The sequence below is a fragment of the Theropithecus gelada genome, chromosome 5, assembly GCF_003255815.1.
Source record: "Theropithecus gelada isolate Dixy chromosome 5, Tgel_1.0, whole genome shotgun sequence".
Taxonomy (NCBI): Eukaryota; Metazoa; Chordata; class Mammalia; order Primates; family Cercopithecidae; genus Theropithecus; species Theropithecus gelada.
The window spans coordinates 137,165,551-137,187,038 of NC_037672.1; the positions used below are offsets into that span (position 1 = coordinate 137,165,551).

At 42.4% G+C, this 21,488-nt stretch overlaps 1 protein-coding gene across 1 annotated transcript in view; it reads right to left on the bottom strand.

Moving 5' to 3' along the window:
• MAML3 (mastermind like transcriptional coactivator 3) overlaps nt 1–21,488 on the bottom strand; it is a 432,254-nt gene that overhangs the window by 155,242 nt on the left and 255,524 nt on the right. The window contains exon 2 of the mRNA XM_025385289.1: nt 19,752–21,347. Within this exon, the coding sequence (XP_025241074.1) occupies nt 19,752–21,347 (1,596 nt within the window). The remainder of the gene's footprint in view (nt 1–19,751; nt 21,348–21,488) is intronic.

Genomic DNA, 21,488 nt, shown 5'->3' on the forward strand with positions numbered 1-21,488 from the left:
ATGCTAGACTATACATTTTTTCTCATGTACGACATTTCTCAAGAAGTAGTTCAACTCATATGTCTTTACCTACCACCTAGATAAACCCCAAATCCACACTGTTACTCCTTTATTTCTCCACAGAAAGATAACTTTCATTAAATGTACAAATGACAATTAAGCCAACTAGAGTAAACAACTTTTGGCCAATTCAGCTCTCACTTTGCCAGGAACCAATGGCCATCCTCAGTTTTTTTTAAGATGGAGGTTTGGAAGTCAACGTTGATGCCTCTCTTCCTTTCCTGTCCCCACCCCTGCCCACGGTCACTTCCACAATCTCTTGCATTTTCTTTGGACCTATTTCCAGGGTCACATGCAGTCAGGTCCTAATTGTTTTGTTCCAGGTATGCTGTTTCCTAGCATCTCTCTTGCCAATCACTTTGATCGAGATAGTACTCTCCTCTTTTCAGAAACCTACAATGACTACTCACTGCTTCTTGTATTACAAGCTGGATCTCTCTAATGAGCTTTGAGGGGCTTCCACACTCCCCTGGGTCCTCCTCCTTGAGCTGTGTCTTCCTCAGGTTGCACTTTTTGTTCCTTATTAACCCTTCGCAACCCAGTTTCCCTACTCCCCTTTCTGATCAACAGTCCATTAAAAAGAAGGTAAAACAATGCACAGTGCCGATGTCTTTTTAAAAAGAAGAAAACCCTAGGATACTAATACAATTATCCTTCTGCTTATGGTTCAGTTATCGGTTGTAACTACTTGTTACATTAATTGGATGTATCTTTGTTACAGAGGATTAATAAATGCTTTATTTATTTATTTTAGTTTCAAAAACATGCCTTGAAATTTCACCAGATTTGGTGAAACATGTTTACAATACTAGGAAGTCAACATTAGGTGCTAATTTTTTTGTAGCAGTATTTCTCATCAAGGCACATGCATTTACCTAATCCAAAAGACAGCCAGCTTTCTCAATTAAAAGGTATACAAAGAAATAACCCTTGCATTTGATCATTGTAACTTGGACAACTTGTCACTCTATTGAATATAAACGGGAATCTGTATGCTGTTTTTATTTTAAAAAATTTTTTTTAATCCAGCTTTTAGGAGAGGATAAACTTCTTAATGGCAAGGACCATGGCTTTTACTTCCTTTGTGAGGCTCACAGTAATGGAAACACAGCTTCATGTGCAATTGGTCTTCGATAAATGTTGCTAGGTGATTCATATTTGAAGGGGAAATGGAAAGAAAAGCCTGAAGGACTTAAAGGATTTGCGTGCATGCATCTTGCTGTGAATAATACAAATGTGGAGAGAGATGACTAAGTGGACAGCATAGGGCACAGAGAGCTTTGGCCCCTGAAATATGCAGTAACAGGAAGTTACAGTGTGACTAACCGTAACCAGGTTGTGAAATGGAAAGCAGAGGAACTGGAGGATGTACTGGAAGAACTCGGGGATGCACACAGAAGTGAACTGCAGCATCAAAGATGTAATGCCTTTCCAAGGGTGAGAACTTCAGAAGGAAGGACAGCACAGGGAACAAAGGAAGAGATAGTGCCTTGAAATGACAAGGTGATGGAAAGAATTCTTTTTTTTTTTTTTTTTTTTTGAGACGGAGTCTCGCTCTGTCGCCCAGGCTGGAGTGCAGTGGCCGGATCTCAGCTCACTGCAAGCTCCACCTCCCGGGTTTACGACATTCTCCTGCCTCAGCCTCCCGAGTAGCTGGGACTACAGGCGCCCGCCACCTCGCCCGGCTAAGTTTTCGTATTTTTTAGTAGAGACGGGGTTTCACCGTGTCAGCCAGGATGGTCTCGATCTCCTGACCTCGTGATCCGCCCGTCTCAGCCTCCCAAAGTGCTGGGATTACAGGCTTGAGCCACCACGCCCGGCCGATGGAAAGAATTCTTAAAGCAGAAATAAAAATCCTATCAGTAACAAGGTTGGGTTTAGAGTTAAAAAAATAATCATGCAGCCGGGCATGGTGACTCATGCCTGTAATCCCAGTACTTTGGGAGGTTGAGGTGGGTGGATCACCTAAGGTCAGGAGTTTGAGACCAGTCTGGCCAACATGGAAACACCCCGTCTCTACTAAAAATACAAAAAAAAATTAGCCAGGCATGGTGGCGGGCACCTGTAATCCCAGCTACTCAGGAGGCTGAGGCAGGGAGAATTGCTTGAACCCAGAAGGCAGACGTTGCAGTGAGCTGAGATTGTGCCACTGCACTCCAGCCTGGGAGACAGAGCAAGACTCCATCTCAAAAATAAGTAAATAAATTAAATAAATAAATAAATAATAATAAAATAATCACGCAGATATTTTGTTTCCTACTTTAAATAAAAGCAAGACTTCACATTTGACCACAGAATGTTATATTGCTTCTCTGTTATGTGGCATAGCTTTGATATCAGGTCCAGGACTGCTAAGTGAAAGAAAAGAAATTTCTGGTATGTTTGGAGCCTATGATTTCATCCCTCCTCTCACTCCAGCACAACATCTGATCTACGTATCCTCACAAATGGAGCTAGCTGCTCACCTTTGCCAGCTCAGTTCTTCCCATCCTAAGCTTCCCTGAGCCAGTATCACTTAAGCATGTTATAAAATGTCAGCCACTCATGGTCATTATGGTGTCCACAAATATGTTCACAAATTCTTGACGCTCCCTTCAGAAGGGAGAACCTAATCCCCCTCTCCTGGTGTGTGGCTGGACTTAAATTATTTTGCTTCTAATGAATGAAACAACGAAGAAATGAAGGTATATGACTTCAATAGTATGTCATGAAATGAACTGTGGCTTCCTCCTTGGTCTCTCTTGAAGCTGACTTAGGGGAAGGCAGCTGCCATGTCATGAGAACACTTAAGCAGCACTGAGGGGAAGTCCATGTGGTAAGGAACTGAGGCCTCCAGTCAGCAGCCATGGGAGGAAGCCACCTAGGAAGGAGAGTCTCCAGCCCCAGTCAAGCCTTCAGATGACTGCAGCCCACTTGACAGTTTTGCTGTAGCATTATGGGAGAACCACCCAGCTAAGCTGCTCCTGCATTCCCTCGAAAACCATGTGAGATAATAAATGTTTGTTGTTTGAAGTGCTTATGTTTTGAGTATAAGTGGTTACACAGAAATAGATAACTAATATGGTAATTTTTCCAATAGAGCTTTTCTTTATTTTGGATTAGGTTTTTAAGGTTTTATTAAAAGGTCTTTTCATTATTTTGGAATATGTGTTTACCTGCGTTTAATATGTAAATGAATTAGATGTCATAAAATGTTCAGGCCAATTAAATCCCACCTTCTTTTTTAGCTTCTGATTTTAACAAAGAGAAATGATTTTTCTCATCTACTGAGGTACCAGAAACAATGAGGGCACTGTAAGGCCTCAAAGAGTCTAACAGGCCTCTAGGGTTAGGGGTGGGGAGTGGTTAGATTATGTCTTGAGATGTTTTCCTCATTTAAAGTCATTTAACATAAACAAAAAAGATGGCATTTTAATATTGTAGTTTAAAATATGACAAATAAGTGGTTTTTATTTTAAATAGAGGTAAACGCAGGAGGAACAATCTTGTCAGAGCCAAGATGGGTTTTTTAAAAATCACTAGTGAAACTTGCTAACAGTTGGCTTTTAAAAGAGAACAGTAATACACTTTTACCATTTTGTTTACAGTCCTTGTCTATAAAGTTTTCACATATATATGATAATATGTTTCTTCCAAAATCTTTCTATCTTTGTATGCTCAATGCCTAGACACCACAGGCACATAAAATATGTTGAATGAATGAATGAATGAAACTGGCTTAAAGGAAAACTGAAGAAACTTACACTCTCCTAGAGGATTAAAAAAGTACAAATCACATGATATGATTAATGTTTTTAATTTACAAAAACACATACAGTACATCCTATGGGTCTGATACTATTTTAAATGCTTAACATAAATTAATACAGAGAATCATCCTAATAACTCTATTGATTATCATCCCCTATCTTTCTTTCCTTTTTTTTTTTTTTTTTGAGACGGAGTCTCGCTGTCACCCAAGCTGGAGTGCAGTGGCGCGATCTTAGCTCATTGCAAGCTCTGCCTCCTGGGTTCACGCCATTCTCCTGCCTCAGCCTCCCGAGTAGCTGGGATTACAGGCGCCTGCCACCACGCCTGGCTAATTTTTTGTATTTCTAGTAGAGACAGGGTTTCACCATGTTAGCCAGGATGGTCTCGATCTCCTGACCTCATGATCTGCCTGCCTTGGCCACACAAAGTGCTGGGATTACAGGCATGAGCCATCATGCCCAGCTGATCATCCCCATCTTCTAGATGAAAACCTAAAGTACAAAGAGGTTATATAACCCACCCAGGGTCCTGCAAGTACTGAAGTGGTAAAATCAGGATTTGAAGATCTGTTCTGGTCTCAGAGCTGACTCCTGACCTCTACACTTTGCCACCTCCCTACCAAGGCAGCTCCTTAAATGATCCTACCTAATGTCATACCTAGGCAGTTCTCAAGTCAGGAGAAGGTGGAAGTGGTGGCAGCCCTGCAAAAACGGAGAGAACTGTGACTGCTTAGCAGTGTTTTGGGGAATCGTGTTTATTCACCAGTTTCTCTCACTAGACCGCCAATTTAACACTCTGCCAACTGTCCAATTATTCATGTTCACGTGGAGCTAAGTGGGTTCTTCTCCAGCTGCACACCTTTCTTTCTCAACATAATTAATGAGGCTCATCAAAACCCTAGAAAACAAGCCCAGCGCACCAGCCACTCTCATTGACATGTTAATAGGGGGTCAGGTGCTCCTGACCTCACCACAGGATGTTTATATGGCCCCAGGGCTGCTCACAAATGTTATATGTTGACTATAGGGTGCCATGAATAAGGGCATTCCTTTCCCAATAAGCAGCTGCACTACACACAAATGGCCATGGAAATCTCTGAAGGCGGTGAGCCACACAGATCAGGTGAATTCTAACAGCATGGGCACAAAGCTGGCTGGGTTGGCTTATCCAGAGCAGAGGGCTCCCTGGCCAGGTGGAGGGCACTGGGAAGCACTCACTCATTCCATCCAGTGTAGGATTACATAGTTTTTAAAAGGCAATGTAAAGAGTAAGAGGCTCACAAACAGAAAAAAAAAAAAAATCACCTCTGGTCTTGCTTATTACTTTTCTGATCACAGAGCTGATTTTTGTTATTCTAACTTGCATTGTTCAACACAGTAGCCACTAGCCACATGTGGCTGTTGAGCACTTGAAATGTGGCTGGTCCAAATTGGGCTGTGCTGTAAGCATAACAGGCACATCAGATTTCAAACACTTGGTATGAAAAAGAAAATGTATGTAAAATATACCATTAGTAATCTTCATATTGATTACATGTTAACATAATCATATTTTAAATACATTGGGTTAAATAAAAATATATTAAGATAAATGTCACCAGCTGCTTTTTACCTTTTGTAACATGGCCAACAGAAATTTAAAAATCACATGGTTTGCACTGGTGGCTTGCATTCTATTTTGATTGGACAGTGCTGCTCTAGAGTTTGGAACTTTTAAACCTGTCACTGCTTTGAGACGGAGGCAAGGGGCAAGTGTGTTTCCAAGTCTTGTCTCTGGGCTTTTTCTGCCACACTAATGAAACTCTTACTAATGGGTGATACTGAAACTAGCACTATCTACCACGAAGGCTGCAGCACACTCAGATGTGAATTGCCTCATGTTCCACGGCCTTCAATCACCCTTCTACTTGCAGGCTTTGCAGTACAGGCTCTGACTGGCCCCAGCAAGAGCACACTTCGGCACTCTGTGGCACATGTAACTCATTCTTATTGCACTGATCTAAAAGCTAGCTCTCACGCATAGTGGCTTTTAGGGAATGATCAAGTGGACCCAGGCTGCCACCGATGGCTGTGCGGTTGTGCCTGGCACAACAGTGTCCAGCAGAGGGTACACAAGGGGTTGCTGTCACACTAGGGGTGCCTGCAGGCTAGGGCTGCAGTTCATCGGCTCACAGGCATTGCCTGAAGTGGACCGCACTCTACATCCGAGGCAATCTTTTACTTGCACCCCTAACATCCACATGGCACTGAAAGTGCTCCTGGCCTAGCAAGTCCATTAAAACATCCTGTGTATGAATTGGCCAGAGCCCAGTGCAGAAAAGCAGGCCAAATAAATTCCCAAACATCTCAGATCTAAGAAGAGCAATTAGAGAATGCAGATATGTTTATAAAACCTCCTCTAGGAAATCATATTAATAAATGGGAGTTATTAGTTTGGATACAATTTGGGGTCACTATTCACTACTTGCTAAATAAAATGTATAGGTAAATTGCATAATCTCATGTGTCATATTAACTAATCATGACAATGTACTGGAAATCTAACCAACATGAAAGATATTTTGATTCTCTATGTACTAGATCCGCTGCAAACCATTTGTTGTCATAAAGAGGATGAATTCTAGAGAATCTTGCCCAGGAACCAAAATATAATAGAATATCTTTGTATAGGAAAGCAGCATTTTTGTTTTTGTTTTTTTCCCCAAAGAGTATTATAACCTCTAGAAGAGCCCAGAGTTGTATGAATAGTTAATGAACGATGACATAATATACTTTAAAGCTTGGAACTCTTTAAAGCATGCTCCATAAGACTATCTTTAGAAAGGGCTCTCTTCAAATAATTGCTAAGATATGACGATGTAAATCTTTATAATAAAAATATTAAGCAAAAGGAACATATGATAGTCTGTTATTACTCTAATAAAAACAACCACTTTCATAGTGATATGAATTTACTAAAAAATAAACACCTGTAAAAACAAAAAGCCCAACTATAAAACACAGAGAAGCTATTTGTGGCTCAATGTTGCACAAATTTTTTAAAAAATAGCCATGAGCTTTGGGAGGCCGAGGTGGGCAGATCATAAGGTCAGGAGATCGAGACCATCCTGGCTAACTCGGTGAAACCTTGTCTCTACTAAAAATACAAAAAATTAGCTGGGCATGGTGGCGGGCACCTGTAGGCCCAGCTACTCAGGAGGCTGAGGCAGGAGAATGGCGTGAACCCAGGAGGCAAAGCTTGCAGTGAGCCGAGATCGTGCCACTCCACTCCAGCCTGGGCAACAGAGCGAGACTTTGTCTCAAAAAGAAAAAAAAAAGCCATGAGCTTGCTTCACACCTTTTGCAGAGTGTGGGACAAGTAGTACTTCAGAAAACTGGAAATATAAAACAGAAGTGTAAGGTAAATAATAGCAAAATAAGGCCGGGCACGGTGGCTCATGCCTGTAATCCCAGCACTTTGGGAGGCCAAGGCGGGAGGATCACGAGGTCAGGAGATCGAGACCATCCTGGCTAACATGGTGAAACCCTGTCTCTACTAAAAATACCAAAAATTAGCCAGGTGTGGTGGTGGGCGCCTGTAGTCCCAGCTACTCAGGAGGCTGAGGCAGGAGAACGGTGTGAACCTGGGAGGCGGAGCTTGCAGTGAGCCGAGATCGCACCACTGCACTCAGGTGAGCGAGACTCCGTCTCAAAAAAAAAAAAAAATAATAATAGCAAAGTAAATTACAGGTGTTTAAATTGCTTTTAAATATACTGTAAATGAGATTTGATTATTTACACATATATATGTGATCATCATCTTTCAGGAACTATTATACCATCCCAATATTTTAACCTTATGATCATAAATATTTGATTCATTTCCCTTTTATCTTGCCATTTATTCAAGCACCAAGTTCTGTTACCTCTTCCCTCTAAATGCCACTGTGGCCATTGTTCCTTAAATTTTAACTGCTGTGTCCAGATAGACATTCTTACTGTCTCACACTTGAAATAGTAGAAAGTCCTCTAAGTCTTCTCCCATTCAAATTTCACCTTGCTATTCCCCACCCGAACGCTTCCCTCCAGCCTGGCTATAATCCAAGTTGGCCAAGGAAGGAATAACGCTTTGCCACTAGCAGAATGCCTGTCTACTCACCCTCCACCCCTCCAACTCCTACTCATTCTTGGTCTATCTCGAAGCTCAGTTGCCCTTTGGAGGCTGCTCTTGTCTTCTCCAGGCTGCACTGACCCTTGCTGTTCTCCCTGCCCCGAATCCTGAATGTAGAATTTAGTAAGATAGCACTGACTACTTGCTCCCTTGTATCACCCTTATCTCCCTGACCAGACTGCACATTACTGGACAGTCTAGATTATGCTGTTTTGGTATCTTGCTTTGGTCCATAATATCATGACTTTTAGGAGTGAATATACACAGGGAGGATATGATTGGCCATTTTACAATTTTCTACACCTGTGTCGAACCCTTACCCTAGCAGGATCCTGTCGGGAAAAAATAAAGCCGGGTCTACTCTCTTACCTGTGAGTGCACTGGGCAAGGGCCTAGGGTGTAGCAGAATGCACCTTTAAAGGAAGGGAATCTAGGAGTCTGGAAATGGAATGAAGTTGGGCATCTGGCTGAGGAAATGCCTCCCTGAAGCTCAGGAGCACCTGGGAAAGTTGCCTGTCTGCCATCCTTGATGCAACCGGGCATCAGAACACGGAACACAGGGTTGTGGCCGACCCATGTGCCTGAGGGCAGTCTTGTTCTGAGGAGAACAGCTCAAAAGAGGCCCTACATAAGCCTTGCGTTGCCTTTAATTGTGTAGTATCCATTCCTTTGCAGTCTGTCTTTCTATAGATCTTAAGGAAAGCAGCCTGGCACTATAAGACTGTGCCCTTAAATCCTGAGACAGAAAAATGAATAACAAACCCTCTCTTGGAGAGATGAAGAAAAATCCCACTCTTCACCACATTGGGAGTGGGGAGGAGGGAGTGCTGGAAGATGGACCACTTTGTCCTACTAAGAGAATCAACAGGACTATAACTGCCATATTTAAACATATACAAATATTTAGCAATGAAATAAACACAAGCTGCTTGAACTGCGGTGTTACTTTTTTTTTTTTGAGACGTATTCTCACTCTGTCGCCAGGCTGGAATGCAGTGGTGCGACCTCGGCTCACCGCAACCTCCACCTCCTGGGTTCAAGCGATTCTCCTGCTTCAGCCTCCCGAGTAGTTGGGACTACAGGCATGTGCCACCATGCCCAGCTAATTTTTTGTATTTTTAATAGAGATGGGGTTTCACCATGTTACCCAGGATGGTCTTGATCTCCTGACCTGGTAATCCGCCTGCCTCAGCCTCCCAAAGTGCTGGGATTACAGGCGTGAGCCACTGTGCGCAGCCCTCAGTGTTAACTTATGTACTATTTCTCCATTAGAAAATGGTAGTGGTGGCCAGGTGCAGTGGCTCACGCCTGTAATCCCAGCACTCTGGGAGGCTGAGGCAGGTGGGTCACTTGAGGTCAGAAGTTCGAGACCAGCCTGGCCAACATGGTGAAACCCCTTGTCTACTAAAAATACAAAAATTAGTTGGGCATGATGGTGTATGCCTTTAATCTCAGCTACTCAGGAGGATGAGGCTCAAGAATCGCTTGAGCCCAGGAGGCAGAGGTTGCAGTGAGCCAAGATTTTGCCACTGTATGCCAGCCTGGGTGACAAAGTAAGGCTCTGATTTAAAAAAAAAGTAAAAAAGAGAAAGAAAATGGTCGTGTTGGTGATGGTGGTTGGGAGAAAATAGTCGTGGTGGTTATAGTGGTTGGGAGAAAATGGTCGTGGTGGTGATAGTGGTTGGGAGATGTGGGCGGGGGAGATGTTCATTAAAATGCACATCCCCAGGCCTCATCCCAGATGTACAGATTCTGGGCCTTTGGCAGTGGAATCTGATTACCTGCATCTTGAATGCTTTCCTCAGGAGATTCTTAGGCCCATAAATGTTTCAGAACCACTGTTTGATGGGTTATCAGCTCTCTCAGTAAACAAGAATATTCTCATTCCCTAAAACCTTTAAGGAATATTTTCATAAGAGTGCAATTAAAACCTCTTTCGGGCTGGGTGCAGTGGCTCACGCCTATAAGCCCAGTACTTTGGGAGGCTGAGGCAGGCGGATTGCCTGAGCTAAGGAGTTCGCGACCAGCCTGGGCAACACAGTGAAACCCCATCTCTACTAAAATACGAAAAATTGGCTGGGCGTGGCGGCGTGTGCCTGTAGTCCCAGATTCTCAGGAGGCTGAGGCAGGAAAATTGCTTGAACCCAGAAGGCGGAGGTTGCAGTGAGCCCAGATCGTGCCACTGCACTCCAGCCTGGGCAACAGAGTGAGACTCCATCTCAAAATTAAAACAAAAACAAAAACAAAAACAAAAAAGAAAAAACCTCTTTCTTCCAGAAAGCCCATTCCTTTCCTAAAATGTTTCCTTTTCTGCTGCTTTCTCTTAGTCTCACATTTCTAAAACTCTGACAGAATATCAATTTTCAAAATAAGACAGGATGTACATGGAAATGAGGTATTTTACCCATAAGCAGGGGCACTGCATTTAAGATCCGGATTTGGGGGCCCTTCTGCTTGCTGGTTTCCCCTCAGCTGGGAAGGCCTGGATTCAGTCAGTGAGGAGTGTTCTGTCCATATTCCACCTTGCACCTGAGTGGCTAGGTACTACTGTCTTAGTCAGACTCATGAACCTGAACTGTTTTTATAGTCCTTGAAGTAAGTCGGAATTTCAAGATTCTGAAAACTACTCAATAGTTATAATCACAAAATCTTCTTCCAAAATAGCATGATGATCATGTTGACATTGTTGTCTTTTTCAATATGTGTATTTGATATATGTAAATTTTGTGTTAAGAGAGCACTTTTGGTTTTTTGAAACCCACTCCATTGAAGCCAAAAGTGTTAGAAATAATAATGTGAATTCTGCTGTAAAATTATAAATTTCAATATTGGACAATATTTGATATTCAACAGAAAGGTGTTGAAAGTCACTGAAGGAGTCTCTGGTAGAATGAACACCCACATTAATCTTGGCTTCCTCCGATGCTCTAGTACAATCACAATACAGGAATAAAAATGACATAAACATTTGCAGGAGAATGGCGTGAACCTGGGAGGCGGAGCTTGCAGTGAGCCGAGATCGCGCCACTGCACTCCAGCCTGGGTGACACAGCGCGAGACTCCGTCTCAAAAAAAAAAAAAAAAAAAAAAAAAGAACAAAGAAGATGGGAGATGGCAGTAGGAATTGAGGGGTGTCAACAAAATTTTGGAAGATGAAAATCAGCTGGCTGAGTGGTAAACGACTTAGCAGCTTAGAGAAAGCTGAATCTAATCCTGCAGTAGAAGAAGCCAAAAATCAAGCAAGATGATTCAAGCTAAACAACGCTGTGAAGACTTAGGAATCAGAGGCACCTCTGAACGCCAGGGTAAATGGGAATGCAAAAAGGAAAACTGGCTGCAATCCTGTATAATTAAGAAGTGGACCAGATACCCTCCCCCAGACAAGATGAAGGAGGGTGGATTACTCTGCAGAGATGAAACCATGGGACTCTGGAATCCTGGACCCCAGGCCTACCCACAGCAGGTTGAGGAGCCATATGAAAACAGGGAGATAAAGTGAAAGTCTACATAGAAGTTAGTAGGACGCCCCTCAACATCACCATCACTTCTTACCTCCCTACTCTTATTCAGCTCCAGAAAGCCAGCATCCAAGTTTACAACCCTCAGCCATGAGATGGAAGTCTTTTCTGTCTAGCTTAAGGGAAAAGAATCTACAAACATTGACTGACCCAGTGAAATGGGCAGGTTCTAGGCGAGTCACCCTGTAACAAAGCACGGCATTTGACAAGCCCCATCTAAGCACACAGAGCAACTAACTAGCTTTATTGTGCCTTAGTCTTAAACAGATATTTGAGAAAAGCTTCTTTTATGAAAGAAAGAAAAACAAGCGTATGAAAAAATATGCTTAGGAGAAACAGAGACAAAGCAGGAAGCACAGGAAAGCTTAATTTTATTTATTTATTTATTTGTTTGTTTTTTTATTTATTGAAACCAGTGCAGTGGTGCGATCTTGGCTCACTGCAGCCTCTAACTCCTGGGTTCAAGCGATTCTCCTGCCTCAGCCTCCCGAGTAGCTACTGCCTGTGGACTACAGGCCTGGATCACCACGCTCGGCTAATTTTTGTATTTTTAGTAGAGACGGGGTTTCACCATGTTGGCCAGGATGGTCTCAACTCAAGTGATCAGCCCGCCTCAGTCTCCCAAAGTGCTGGGATTACAGGTATGAGCCACTGCTCCTGGCCTGGAAAGCTTCATTTAAAAATGATAATTAACAGCCTTGGATTGAAAAGGATAAATTAGAGAAAAGAAAGAGCCTATGGAAATTAAAAATGTGATAAACAAAATGAAATATTTAATAATTGGGTTGGAAGATGAACTTAAGGAAATGTCAGAGCATAGAGCAAAAGGACAAAGACATGAAAAATAGGAAAGACATGAAAATCAGAGAACAATCCAGAAGGTTTAATACATAACAACCAGAACTTCCAGAAAGTTAAAAAAGGAGAAAAAAGAGAGAAATTACCAAAGAAATAAACTAAGATATATCCAAGATCTTAAGGACACACAATTCCAGATTTAAAAAACCACGCATAGTACTAGATACAGTGAATGAAAAAGAGCTACACTAAGGTGTGTCGTCATGAAATTTCAGGGTAAAGAATATTAGAAAAGTTATCAGAGTGAAAAAACAGGTTACACACATAGGGTGGGGAATCCAAATGGCCCTGGACTTAATAGTAGGAAAGTCAGAGGACCACGAAGAAATGCCTTTAAAATTCTAGTTAAATGTGTTTTCTAAACTATAACTCTATAGGCTGGGCACAGTGGCTCACGCCTGTAATCCCAGCACTTTGGGAGGCCGAGGTGGGTGGATCACCTGAGGTCAGGAGTTTGAGACCATCCTGGCCAATATGGTGAAACGCTGTCTCTACTAAAAATACAAAAATTAGCTGGCTGTGATGGCACGCGCCTGTAATCCCAGCTACTCAGGAACTTGAGGCAGGAGAATCGCTTGGACCTGGGAGGCAGAGGTGGTAGTGAGCCAAGATCGAACCACTGCACTCCAGCCTGGGCAATGCAGTGAGACTCCATCTTAAAAACACAAACAAACAAACAAACAAACAAACACCCTATAATTCTACATCAGGTGAACTCAATCAAATGTAAGGATACAGACAGTCTCAAAAATCGCTTCCATAGAAACAATCTCCCATTTAGCCTTTTGTAAGAAACTATGAGGACTTCCACCAATTTGAGGGAATAATTCAAGAAAGAGGTGGGATCAAGAAAACAGATGACGCAACACAGAATGGTGGTGAAACGTTCCAACAATGATGGTGAAGGGTGACTGCAAGACTTCCGTTAAGCAGCAGACCAAGAAAACTGCAGGACAGAAGTGGACAGAACCAAGAGGGCAGAGAACTTCAGGAGAGAAGGAAAGATGAAGGGAGGGAGAGAGGGAAAAGAAAAGAAAATATAAGAAAAACTACATTATCTGATGTGCTTAATCATATTGAATGTTTTACAGGGTCAGAAAAGTTTAAGGATGGATCGAAAGTAGGTACAGAGACAATACATGCCCCCAACCCTGCCCAAAAGGGCAATCATAAATTCCAAGGAAAACAAAAAGTTATACAAGTAAGGAAACAAAATCATAGCATACTACATGGCTAAACTGTCAGGCACTATGCAAAAATCAGTCATGTAAACATGGACTACTTTTTTAAATCATGTTTTGTAATATAGCTAGTTACACTGAGAGGACGGGGAAGAGGAAAAGAGAAACTGTGTGTGTGGGGGGGTTGTGTGTGTTTGTGAGGAGGTAGTGTAAGTAGCTGAACCCCCCATCTTCTGTAGAATTGAGTAATTGAAAACTTGAGAAATGCAATTTATGGAGATAAATGAGAAGACAACTTACTGCATGGAAGTGGCGGTCTTTGGCAAGCAGAAATTAAGAATGGTGTGGGTGAAACAGGGGACTACTGTTTCTCATCAAAAGCCCCCTAGCAGTATTTGACTTTCTGAACTATGCATGTGTATTACTTGGATAAGGTAAACTATATATATATAAAGGAAACTGAACAAAGGGGTTCCAGGTTCTTTAAGGAAAATGTATCTTCCAAGAGATTTCCATGATAGCTGTGAATATTGCAGCTCTGTTCTTTCTCTGGAGATTTTATGACAAAAAAGCTTATAATAATATACCACACAGGGCACTCCACAAATTCTGGGAAAATAAAATTGAAAGGGAAAAACATTCTGTAAAATATGAGCATGTGTACTCATTATGATGCACACAGCCACATGTAGAAGACACACGTGTAAAGAATAAAGTAGCAGAGTTATCTATGATGTATCTACTCCTAAGACTGCAAGTATGAAAAATGAACATCACATTTTGGACATGATTCCCTTTCTGCTCTTCCCCACAGGGCTCTGGGCTGGCCTGTGAGCGTCCTTGACCAGCAAGTGGTCTCTGCTTTTGGTTTATTGTTTTTTGTTTGTCAGACACAGGGATTGTGGTTGCCTTCCCAGCAATCTCACTGTTGTTCTGCTGGTTCAAGATAATCACCTCCTATCAAAGGATTCTTTCTAGACTTGCCTTTTCAGCTCTTCTATTTGATCTCAAAAGCAGCTCTGCGTTATGTGAGCTAATGCTTTCTCCATTGGAGCTGATAATCAACTGTAATCATATTTTTGACCCAAACTTTGATAATCACCATCAAATGATTTATTGAACATCCTTATGTTTAAGACACAGTGCTAGGCACTATGCAAAAATCAGCTAAAGTGCATGTGTAAGAGAGGAGAGAGAGAGATCCTGGCCCTTGAGAAATAACAGGATTAGGAAGGAAAAAAACCAGATGTGACCAAAGTTAAGTTCTATTTCATAACAAAAACACATATTTTAAAAATTGGAGAACATGTAGTGTATATTTCAAATAGCTAGAAGTGAGAACTTGAAATGTTCCCATCACATAGAAATAATAAATCCTCAGGCCGGGCACGGTGGCTCACACCTGTAATCCCAGTACTATGGGAAGCCAAGGCAGGAAGATCACTTCAGTTCAGGGGTTGGGCACTAGACTGGGCAACATAGTGAGACCTTGTCTCTACTGAAAACTAAAAAAAAAAAAAAAAAATTAGCCAGTTAGGGTGGCCACTGCCTCTGGTCCCAGCTGCTTGGGGTATGAGGTGGGAGGATGGCTTGAACCCAGGAATTCAAAGCTGCAGTGAGCTATGACAGTGCCACTACACTCCAGTCTGGGCAACAAAGTGAGACCCTGTCTCAAAAAAAGAAAAAAAGAAAGAAAGAATAAATACAGTGATAGATGCCCTAAATACCCTGACTTGATCATTACATATTCTATGCCTGTAACAAAATATCACATGTACCCCATAAATATGTATAAATATTATGTATTAATTTTTAAAAAGTCAAGCTGGTAAGAAGAAAATTAGAGCCAATCTGGGAGTTTAGTCTATGATGAATAGAAGTTCCAGAACGTTTAAAAAAAAAAAAAAAAAGTAGGCTGGGCGCAGTGGCTCACGCCTGTAATCCCAGCACTTTGGGGGGCTGAGGCGGGTGGATCACAAGGTCAGGAGATCGAGACCATCCTGGCTAACACGGTGAAACCCCGTCTCTACTAAAAATACAAAAAAAAAAAAAAAAAAGCCGGGCGTGATGGCGGGTTCCTGTAGTCCCAGCTACTTGGGAGGCTGAAGCAGGAGAATGGCGTGAACCTGGGAGGCGGAGCTTGTAGTGAGCTGAGATGTACCACTGCACTCCAACCTGGGTGACAGAGCGAGACTCTGTCTCAAAAAAAAAGAAAAAAAAAGTAAAAAAAAAAGTAAAGGGAATACAGAAATAATATAAGAACATATCTCTGAGAAGATTCAAAAACTTTTTTTTTTTTTTGAGACGGAGTCTCGCTCTGTCGCCCAGGCTGGAGTGCTGTGGCCGGATCTCAGCTCACTGCAAGCTCCGCCTCCCGGGTTCCCGCCATTCTCCTGCCTCAGCCTCCCGAGTAGCTGGGACTACGGGCACCCGCCACCTCGCCCGGCTAGTTTTTTGTATTTTTTAGTAGAGACTGGGTTTCACCGTGTTAGCCAGGATGGTCTTGATCTCCTGACCTTGTGATCCGCCCGTCTCGGCCTCCCAAAGTGCTGGGATTACAGGCTTGAGCCACCGCGCCCGGCCCCAAAACTTTTAATGGTAAAAATGTTATTGCTACTTTCACTGTCACTAATTTAGCTAAAATTTTCTAGGAATGAGAACATGGTAAAGGGATGAGGAGACAGAATGGAAAAGAGACTGAGTGTGGGAGGCAGGTTTTAGGACTACTCACTAAAGCAGGGATTCACAACTAATATATATCAATGAATAGCAAATAATGATATTGCCTCAATCCAACTGGCAAATCAATTCAACTAAGAATAAAAAAAAAAAAGGCCGGGCGCGGTGGCTCAAGCCTGTAATCCCAGCACTTTGGGAGGCCGAGACGGGCGGATCACGAGGTCAGGAGATCGAGACCATCCTGGCGAACATGGTGAAACCCCGTCTCTACTAAAAAATACAAAAAACTAGCCGGGCGAGTGGCGGGCGCCTGTAGTCCCAGCTACTCGGGAGGCTGAGGCAGGAGAATGGCGTAAACCCAGGAGGCGGAGCTTGCAGTGAGCTGAGATCCGGCCACTGCACTCCAGCCTGGGTGACAGAGCGAGACTCCGTCTCAAAAAAAAAAAAATAAAAAAAAAAAATAAAAAATAAATAAATAAAAAAAGAATTAATGAAGGGTAAACTCTTTTAAACAGGGAGTTTCCCTTCCTTAAAAAAGTATTTTCGCAGAGGGTAGAATTAACATACATGTACGATAGAAAGTTTACAAAATTCAGTTAAATATAAAGAGGAAAACAATAATCACTCATAATTTTTCCAGCCAGAAATAAATATCATTCCTAACATTTTAGGAATTCAGTATTTAGAATTCCTAAAATAACATTTCAGTTATTCAGTATTTTTCTACACATACTAAAAGTCACAATTTGGATTGTAACATATAAATTGTTTTACGGTCTATTTTATTCATATTATAAGGCATTTCCATATGATTAGTCATTTATTTATATCATGAATGTCATGTACATATTTATTTTTCCAAAATACTTATTTTTAGATCAAGTTTTTCACTATCATAAATAACACCATGAGCATAAACTTTCTTCAACCATCTGACCAAGAAGAATAACACGTAAATTCTGAGAAATGGAATTACTAGATAAAACACATTCAAAATTTTGAAATATCTTCTGTTTCTATTTTTGTTTCCCTCTTTTTTGAAATATACAGGAAGTAAGCACATTTCTATTCATTTCTGAGAGAGATGGAATTTTATACAAATGTTCCAAATAAGTAAACATCTGTAGAAGACAATTTTCTTGAAATAAATGTGCCTAAAAGGCTTTGCTGCTCAAGTCATTCATTAAAACGAAATGTTGATCATGGTCATTGTGATCAACAAAGAATAAAGTGAGTTTTCACTAGCAACAGCAGAAAACGAAACTGAACTAAACCTACGTATAATTATATTTTATATCGCACCTGCAATTCGTGCTCATATTTGTGGAATGTACCCGCATATAATGTAATGAACTATTCTGAGAACTATGTAAATACTGCTTCACAATCAGATAAAAACATGAAATAAATGATATGTTTGCAGAAAGATATTCACATGTTTATACATGTATTTTGAAGCTTGTTTCAAACAGTGGTGAGTTAATATTTCATTAAAAAGCACGCTTTTACCTGATGAGTTTTTATGAGGTTAAGAAGTGATTATTCTAATGAGGACTCACAAAGGAATATTCTGTCCACACTGAAAATACTTCGAGAGACGAGAGAAGAGAGGAGGAGCACACAGATTTAATCCAGAAAAACATCACTTTGCTTCTTCAGCTGACTGAGCTCTTTCAAAACATGACCTCTGCAGCTACCAGCTTCAGTGACTCACAGCTCGTCAGGCATAAGGACCTGAAAGAAGTACCCTTAAAATCCATGTTCCCACAAAGACAGGAACTTTGTCCCAAGTTGGCACATTTCGAAAGACATTTAGTGGGGGTGAGGGTGGGTGCATCACTGCACTCACATGTCTGCAGAGCCTGTGAACTGGGATTAATTATTCATCTTTGGTCTGGCTTGAAGGAAATACTCTACTGTAGCTAGTGTAAAAACAGCGAATGTAGAAGCACAATTTGTATTAACAACAGACCGACCATTCTGACAGCTTGTGATCTCATAAACCTTCTGACACACCTGGGCTACCACAAACATCTATGTATACTGCCTGTATTTCTGCCTACTTCAGAACTTAATCTGGAAGTGTATAAAATGCTGTATTTCCCCAATGGTATATATTCTTAATGAAACTAAGATAATACATAAAAGCTCACATTTCAATGATATTTTTCTACCAGCTACTGATTGCAGTCAATGTAAACCAAGTTATACTTTTATTTTTCCAGACGGAATCTTTAGAGCTGGCTGGCATGTGCAGACAACAAGCCACTGTGAGGTTTGGGGGTTGTAAGGCTGAGGACAAGAATGAAGCCACAGAGCTCAGGCCTGTCTCTGCAGGCCAGCACCACCTCCAGCCCTGCAGCTCCATCAAGCTTGGAGTTTCAGGGGTGGGGTGGGGCACTCCAGGAGCTACAAGATGCAAATAACCAAGTGAGGCAAGATCTGCCTGCGTTATTTCCCACTGCTTCTAAAGTACTCAATTGTGGACACCTATCCAAGCACTAGTTAGAACCCGTTTAGACATGAGGGCCTCTAAAGCAAAGACTTTTCTGCAAATTCTCCAAGTAAAATGACTGTGTCTGCATCCTGGAAGAATTGAGGCACAGCACAGCAACTGGCAGTAAGATGATCTCTCTTGAATTCATCCATGTGGGGCAGGGGGAGTCGCTCTAATGGGCATTTCCCCACTCTCTCCTTCAGGGTAGAAAAAATGTTATACTAAAGGAGCTGTGGCTGTTTGCCACTGGTCAGGATGAAGAGAGTGAAATGCTTGTCAGTGACTATTCACTTCCCCACTGGTTGCTGCTCATTTTTTACCATGCACACCGAGAGCCCAACCTCCCATGAAGAAGGACAGTGAGAAAGTGGAGACTTTATTTTAACACAGCACTAAGATATATTCACCATCACATTTTCCGGAAATAGAGCTGAATGAATCAGAGAGGTTTCATTGCACTCCCAAGTAAGAAGATCAAACCAGCTTCCAACTGTTGCTGGTCTAGCAGCAAGTGTTTAAACATTATGAGGTCCTACAAAAATCTACTCTCCACTTCACTTTGAAAATCCAGAAAGCTCTCCTATATTTGAACATCAACAAGCCAAATTTCCCATTATTCATAATTCAGTAAGACAGCTGAAGGCTGCTCAGGGCCTTATAAAACGGTTGTAGATAGCCCTGAATGTCCCCCGCTTCCCACCACCCAGAGCCTAGGATCATGCGAGCTGGGAGAGAAGCTACAGAGGTAGTGCCATGTTTGGTGGAGTGACCTCTGCAGCCTCCCTCCCTCAGAGTGAGAATTTTATGTAATTCTTATCTGCAGTTGGGAATAAAAGAAGTTTGATTCCTAGACATTGAAATATAAGAAAGTTTATCGTGCCACCCTTTTCCATCTCTTAGGAGAAACTGAAAAAGAACCCTCCAAAATTGGCCACTATCTGAGGATGTATAGAGAGGCTTTCTGCAGGCAATTAGACCCAACTACAGTAGAAGCTCGTAGAGCATCACACATTGACAGTCTGAAATGCACCACTTGAAGTGTCTCACTTTCACACTTACCTGACCGTGGGATGGAAGTGCAGCATAAGCCATGGGCTGATTCATCACTCCTTTCTGCTTCATGAGAAGCATGCGTTTCTGGTCTTCGCTCAGGTGTGCCCTGGGGGCCTGGAGCTGTGGAGGTGGTGGCTGCTGCTGCTGCTGCTGCTGCTGTTGCTGTTGCTGCTGCTGTTGCTGTTGCTGGATGTATGGCATCAAGGGGTTTTTGTTGGGGTTGGCCATTGGTGGTGTCATCCTCTGACTCAGGTCTGCATTGAAATGGGTCAGGGGTTTAGTGTTGCCGTAAGTAAGAATATTGTGCTGTTTGCTTAAGGAGTTTGTACCCAAGTTATTTGGCTGCTGATTGATCATATTCATGTGATTCTGAGGGAGGTAGTTATTCATTGTTGTCTTCTGCAGGTTGTTTGCCATTGGAGGCACTATAGGGTTTTGGTTGTTAAAGGCTTGGGGGTACATCATTGGGCTATTTGGTTTTTCTGCAGTAAAAGCTGCTCCATATGGACTAGAGGGAGGTCCTAAGGGAGACCAATTTGAAGTCTGATTTGAGTGTTGCTGCTGCTGCTGCTGCTGTTGCTGCTGCTGCTGCTGCTGCTGTTGCTGCTGTTGCTGCTTCTGTTGCATGAGTTTGGCCCTTTGTTGCTGCTGTGCAGCCATCTGTTTGAGCTGTTCTGCTGGAGACATGTCAGAGCTGGGCACAGCCACAGGCCCTGATGCTGAACCGGCCACTGTCACTGCTGCTGGATTTAGGAGATAACCATTTCCAGGCCGAGGTGGAGCTTGGCCTGGAGTGTGGGCTTGGTTTGGAGTTTGAGGGGACTGGACAGCACAGTTTGCTGGTGAGCTTGCAGGGTTTGGAGCTGCAGGAGCGCTGGCAACAGAAGGTAAACTAGTGGCCGTGGAGACAGTAGAAAAGGGAGGACCAGAAGAAGAAGGCCTCGCCTGGGGAGATCCCATGGAGACATGTGCGAAGGGAGAGTGAGAGGGGTCGCTCTTCACGCTCGCACTCTCCTGGGAGAGAGGGGTCTCGGTTGCTGGCTGGGAGAATTCTGGCTCCTTCTTCTCTTCAAAATCTTCGTTGAACAGGTCCTGTATGTCATCCTCAGGAACCGTGTTGGCTAATTCATCTATTAATTCTTGCCACTCCTGATCATTCAGATTAATGTCTGAGAACAGCTTGTTCTGATTTGAAAGAGATGTTTCTGATGTGTCTATGCAAGTAGGGTCATCGAGAGGTTCTTGTTTGAGGTCTTTGCTCTGCAAGATGGTGAAGCTATCCTCCAGGTCACTGCAACCGTTGACAGGAAGTTTAATCTCAGGGAGCCTACCATTCTTACTTAGATCTTCTAGAAGCCCAGGAGTATGAGTTCCACTGTTCTGCAAGGGCAAAGAAGGCTTCAGGTCAAGTTGGTGAAGAGGAGAAGCTGAAGGCAGTGGCATGTTATTGGGCAAATTGTTGATGGCTTCCATCCCCGCAGAAATGTCCTTTCGAATTCGTTTGCTAGTTGGAGAAAAATTCCCATCACAAGCACCATTCTGCTGGTCTCCATTAAGTGGTGATCGAGCTCCTTCCAACTTCCTTTTCACAGTCTCTTGTAGCTGGAAAAGAAACAGGAAAGAGGATGACTAAAAGTCATATTTTACTCTTTAAGGATTGTGATGTGCATTGCTATGAACTAACTTTTAAGTGGTTTACGACACAAAGGAAATAAGTCATACTTATAATTTCAAAATCAGGCA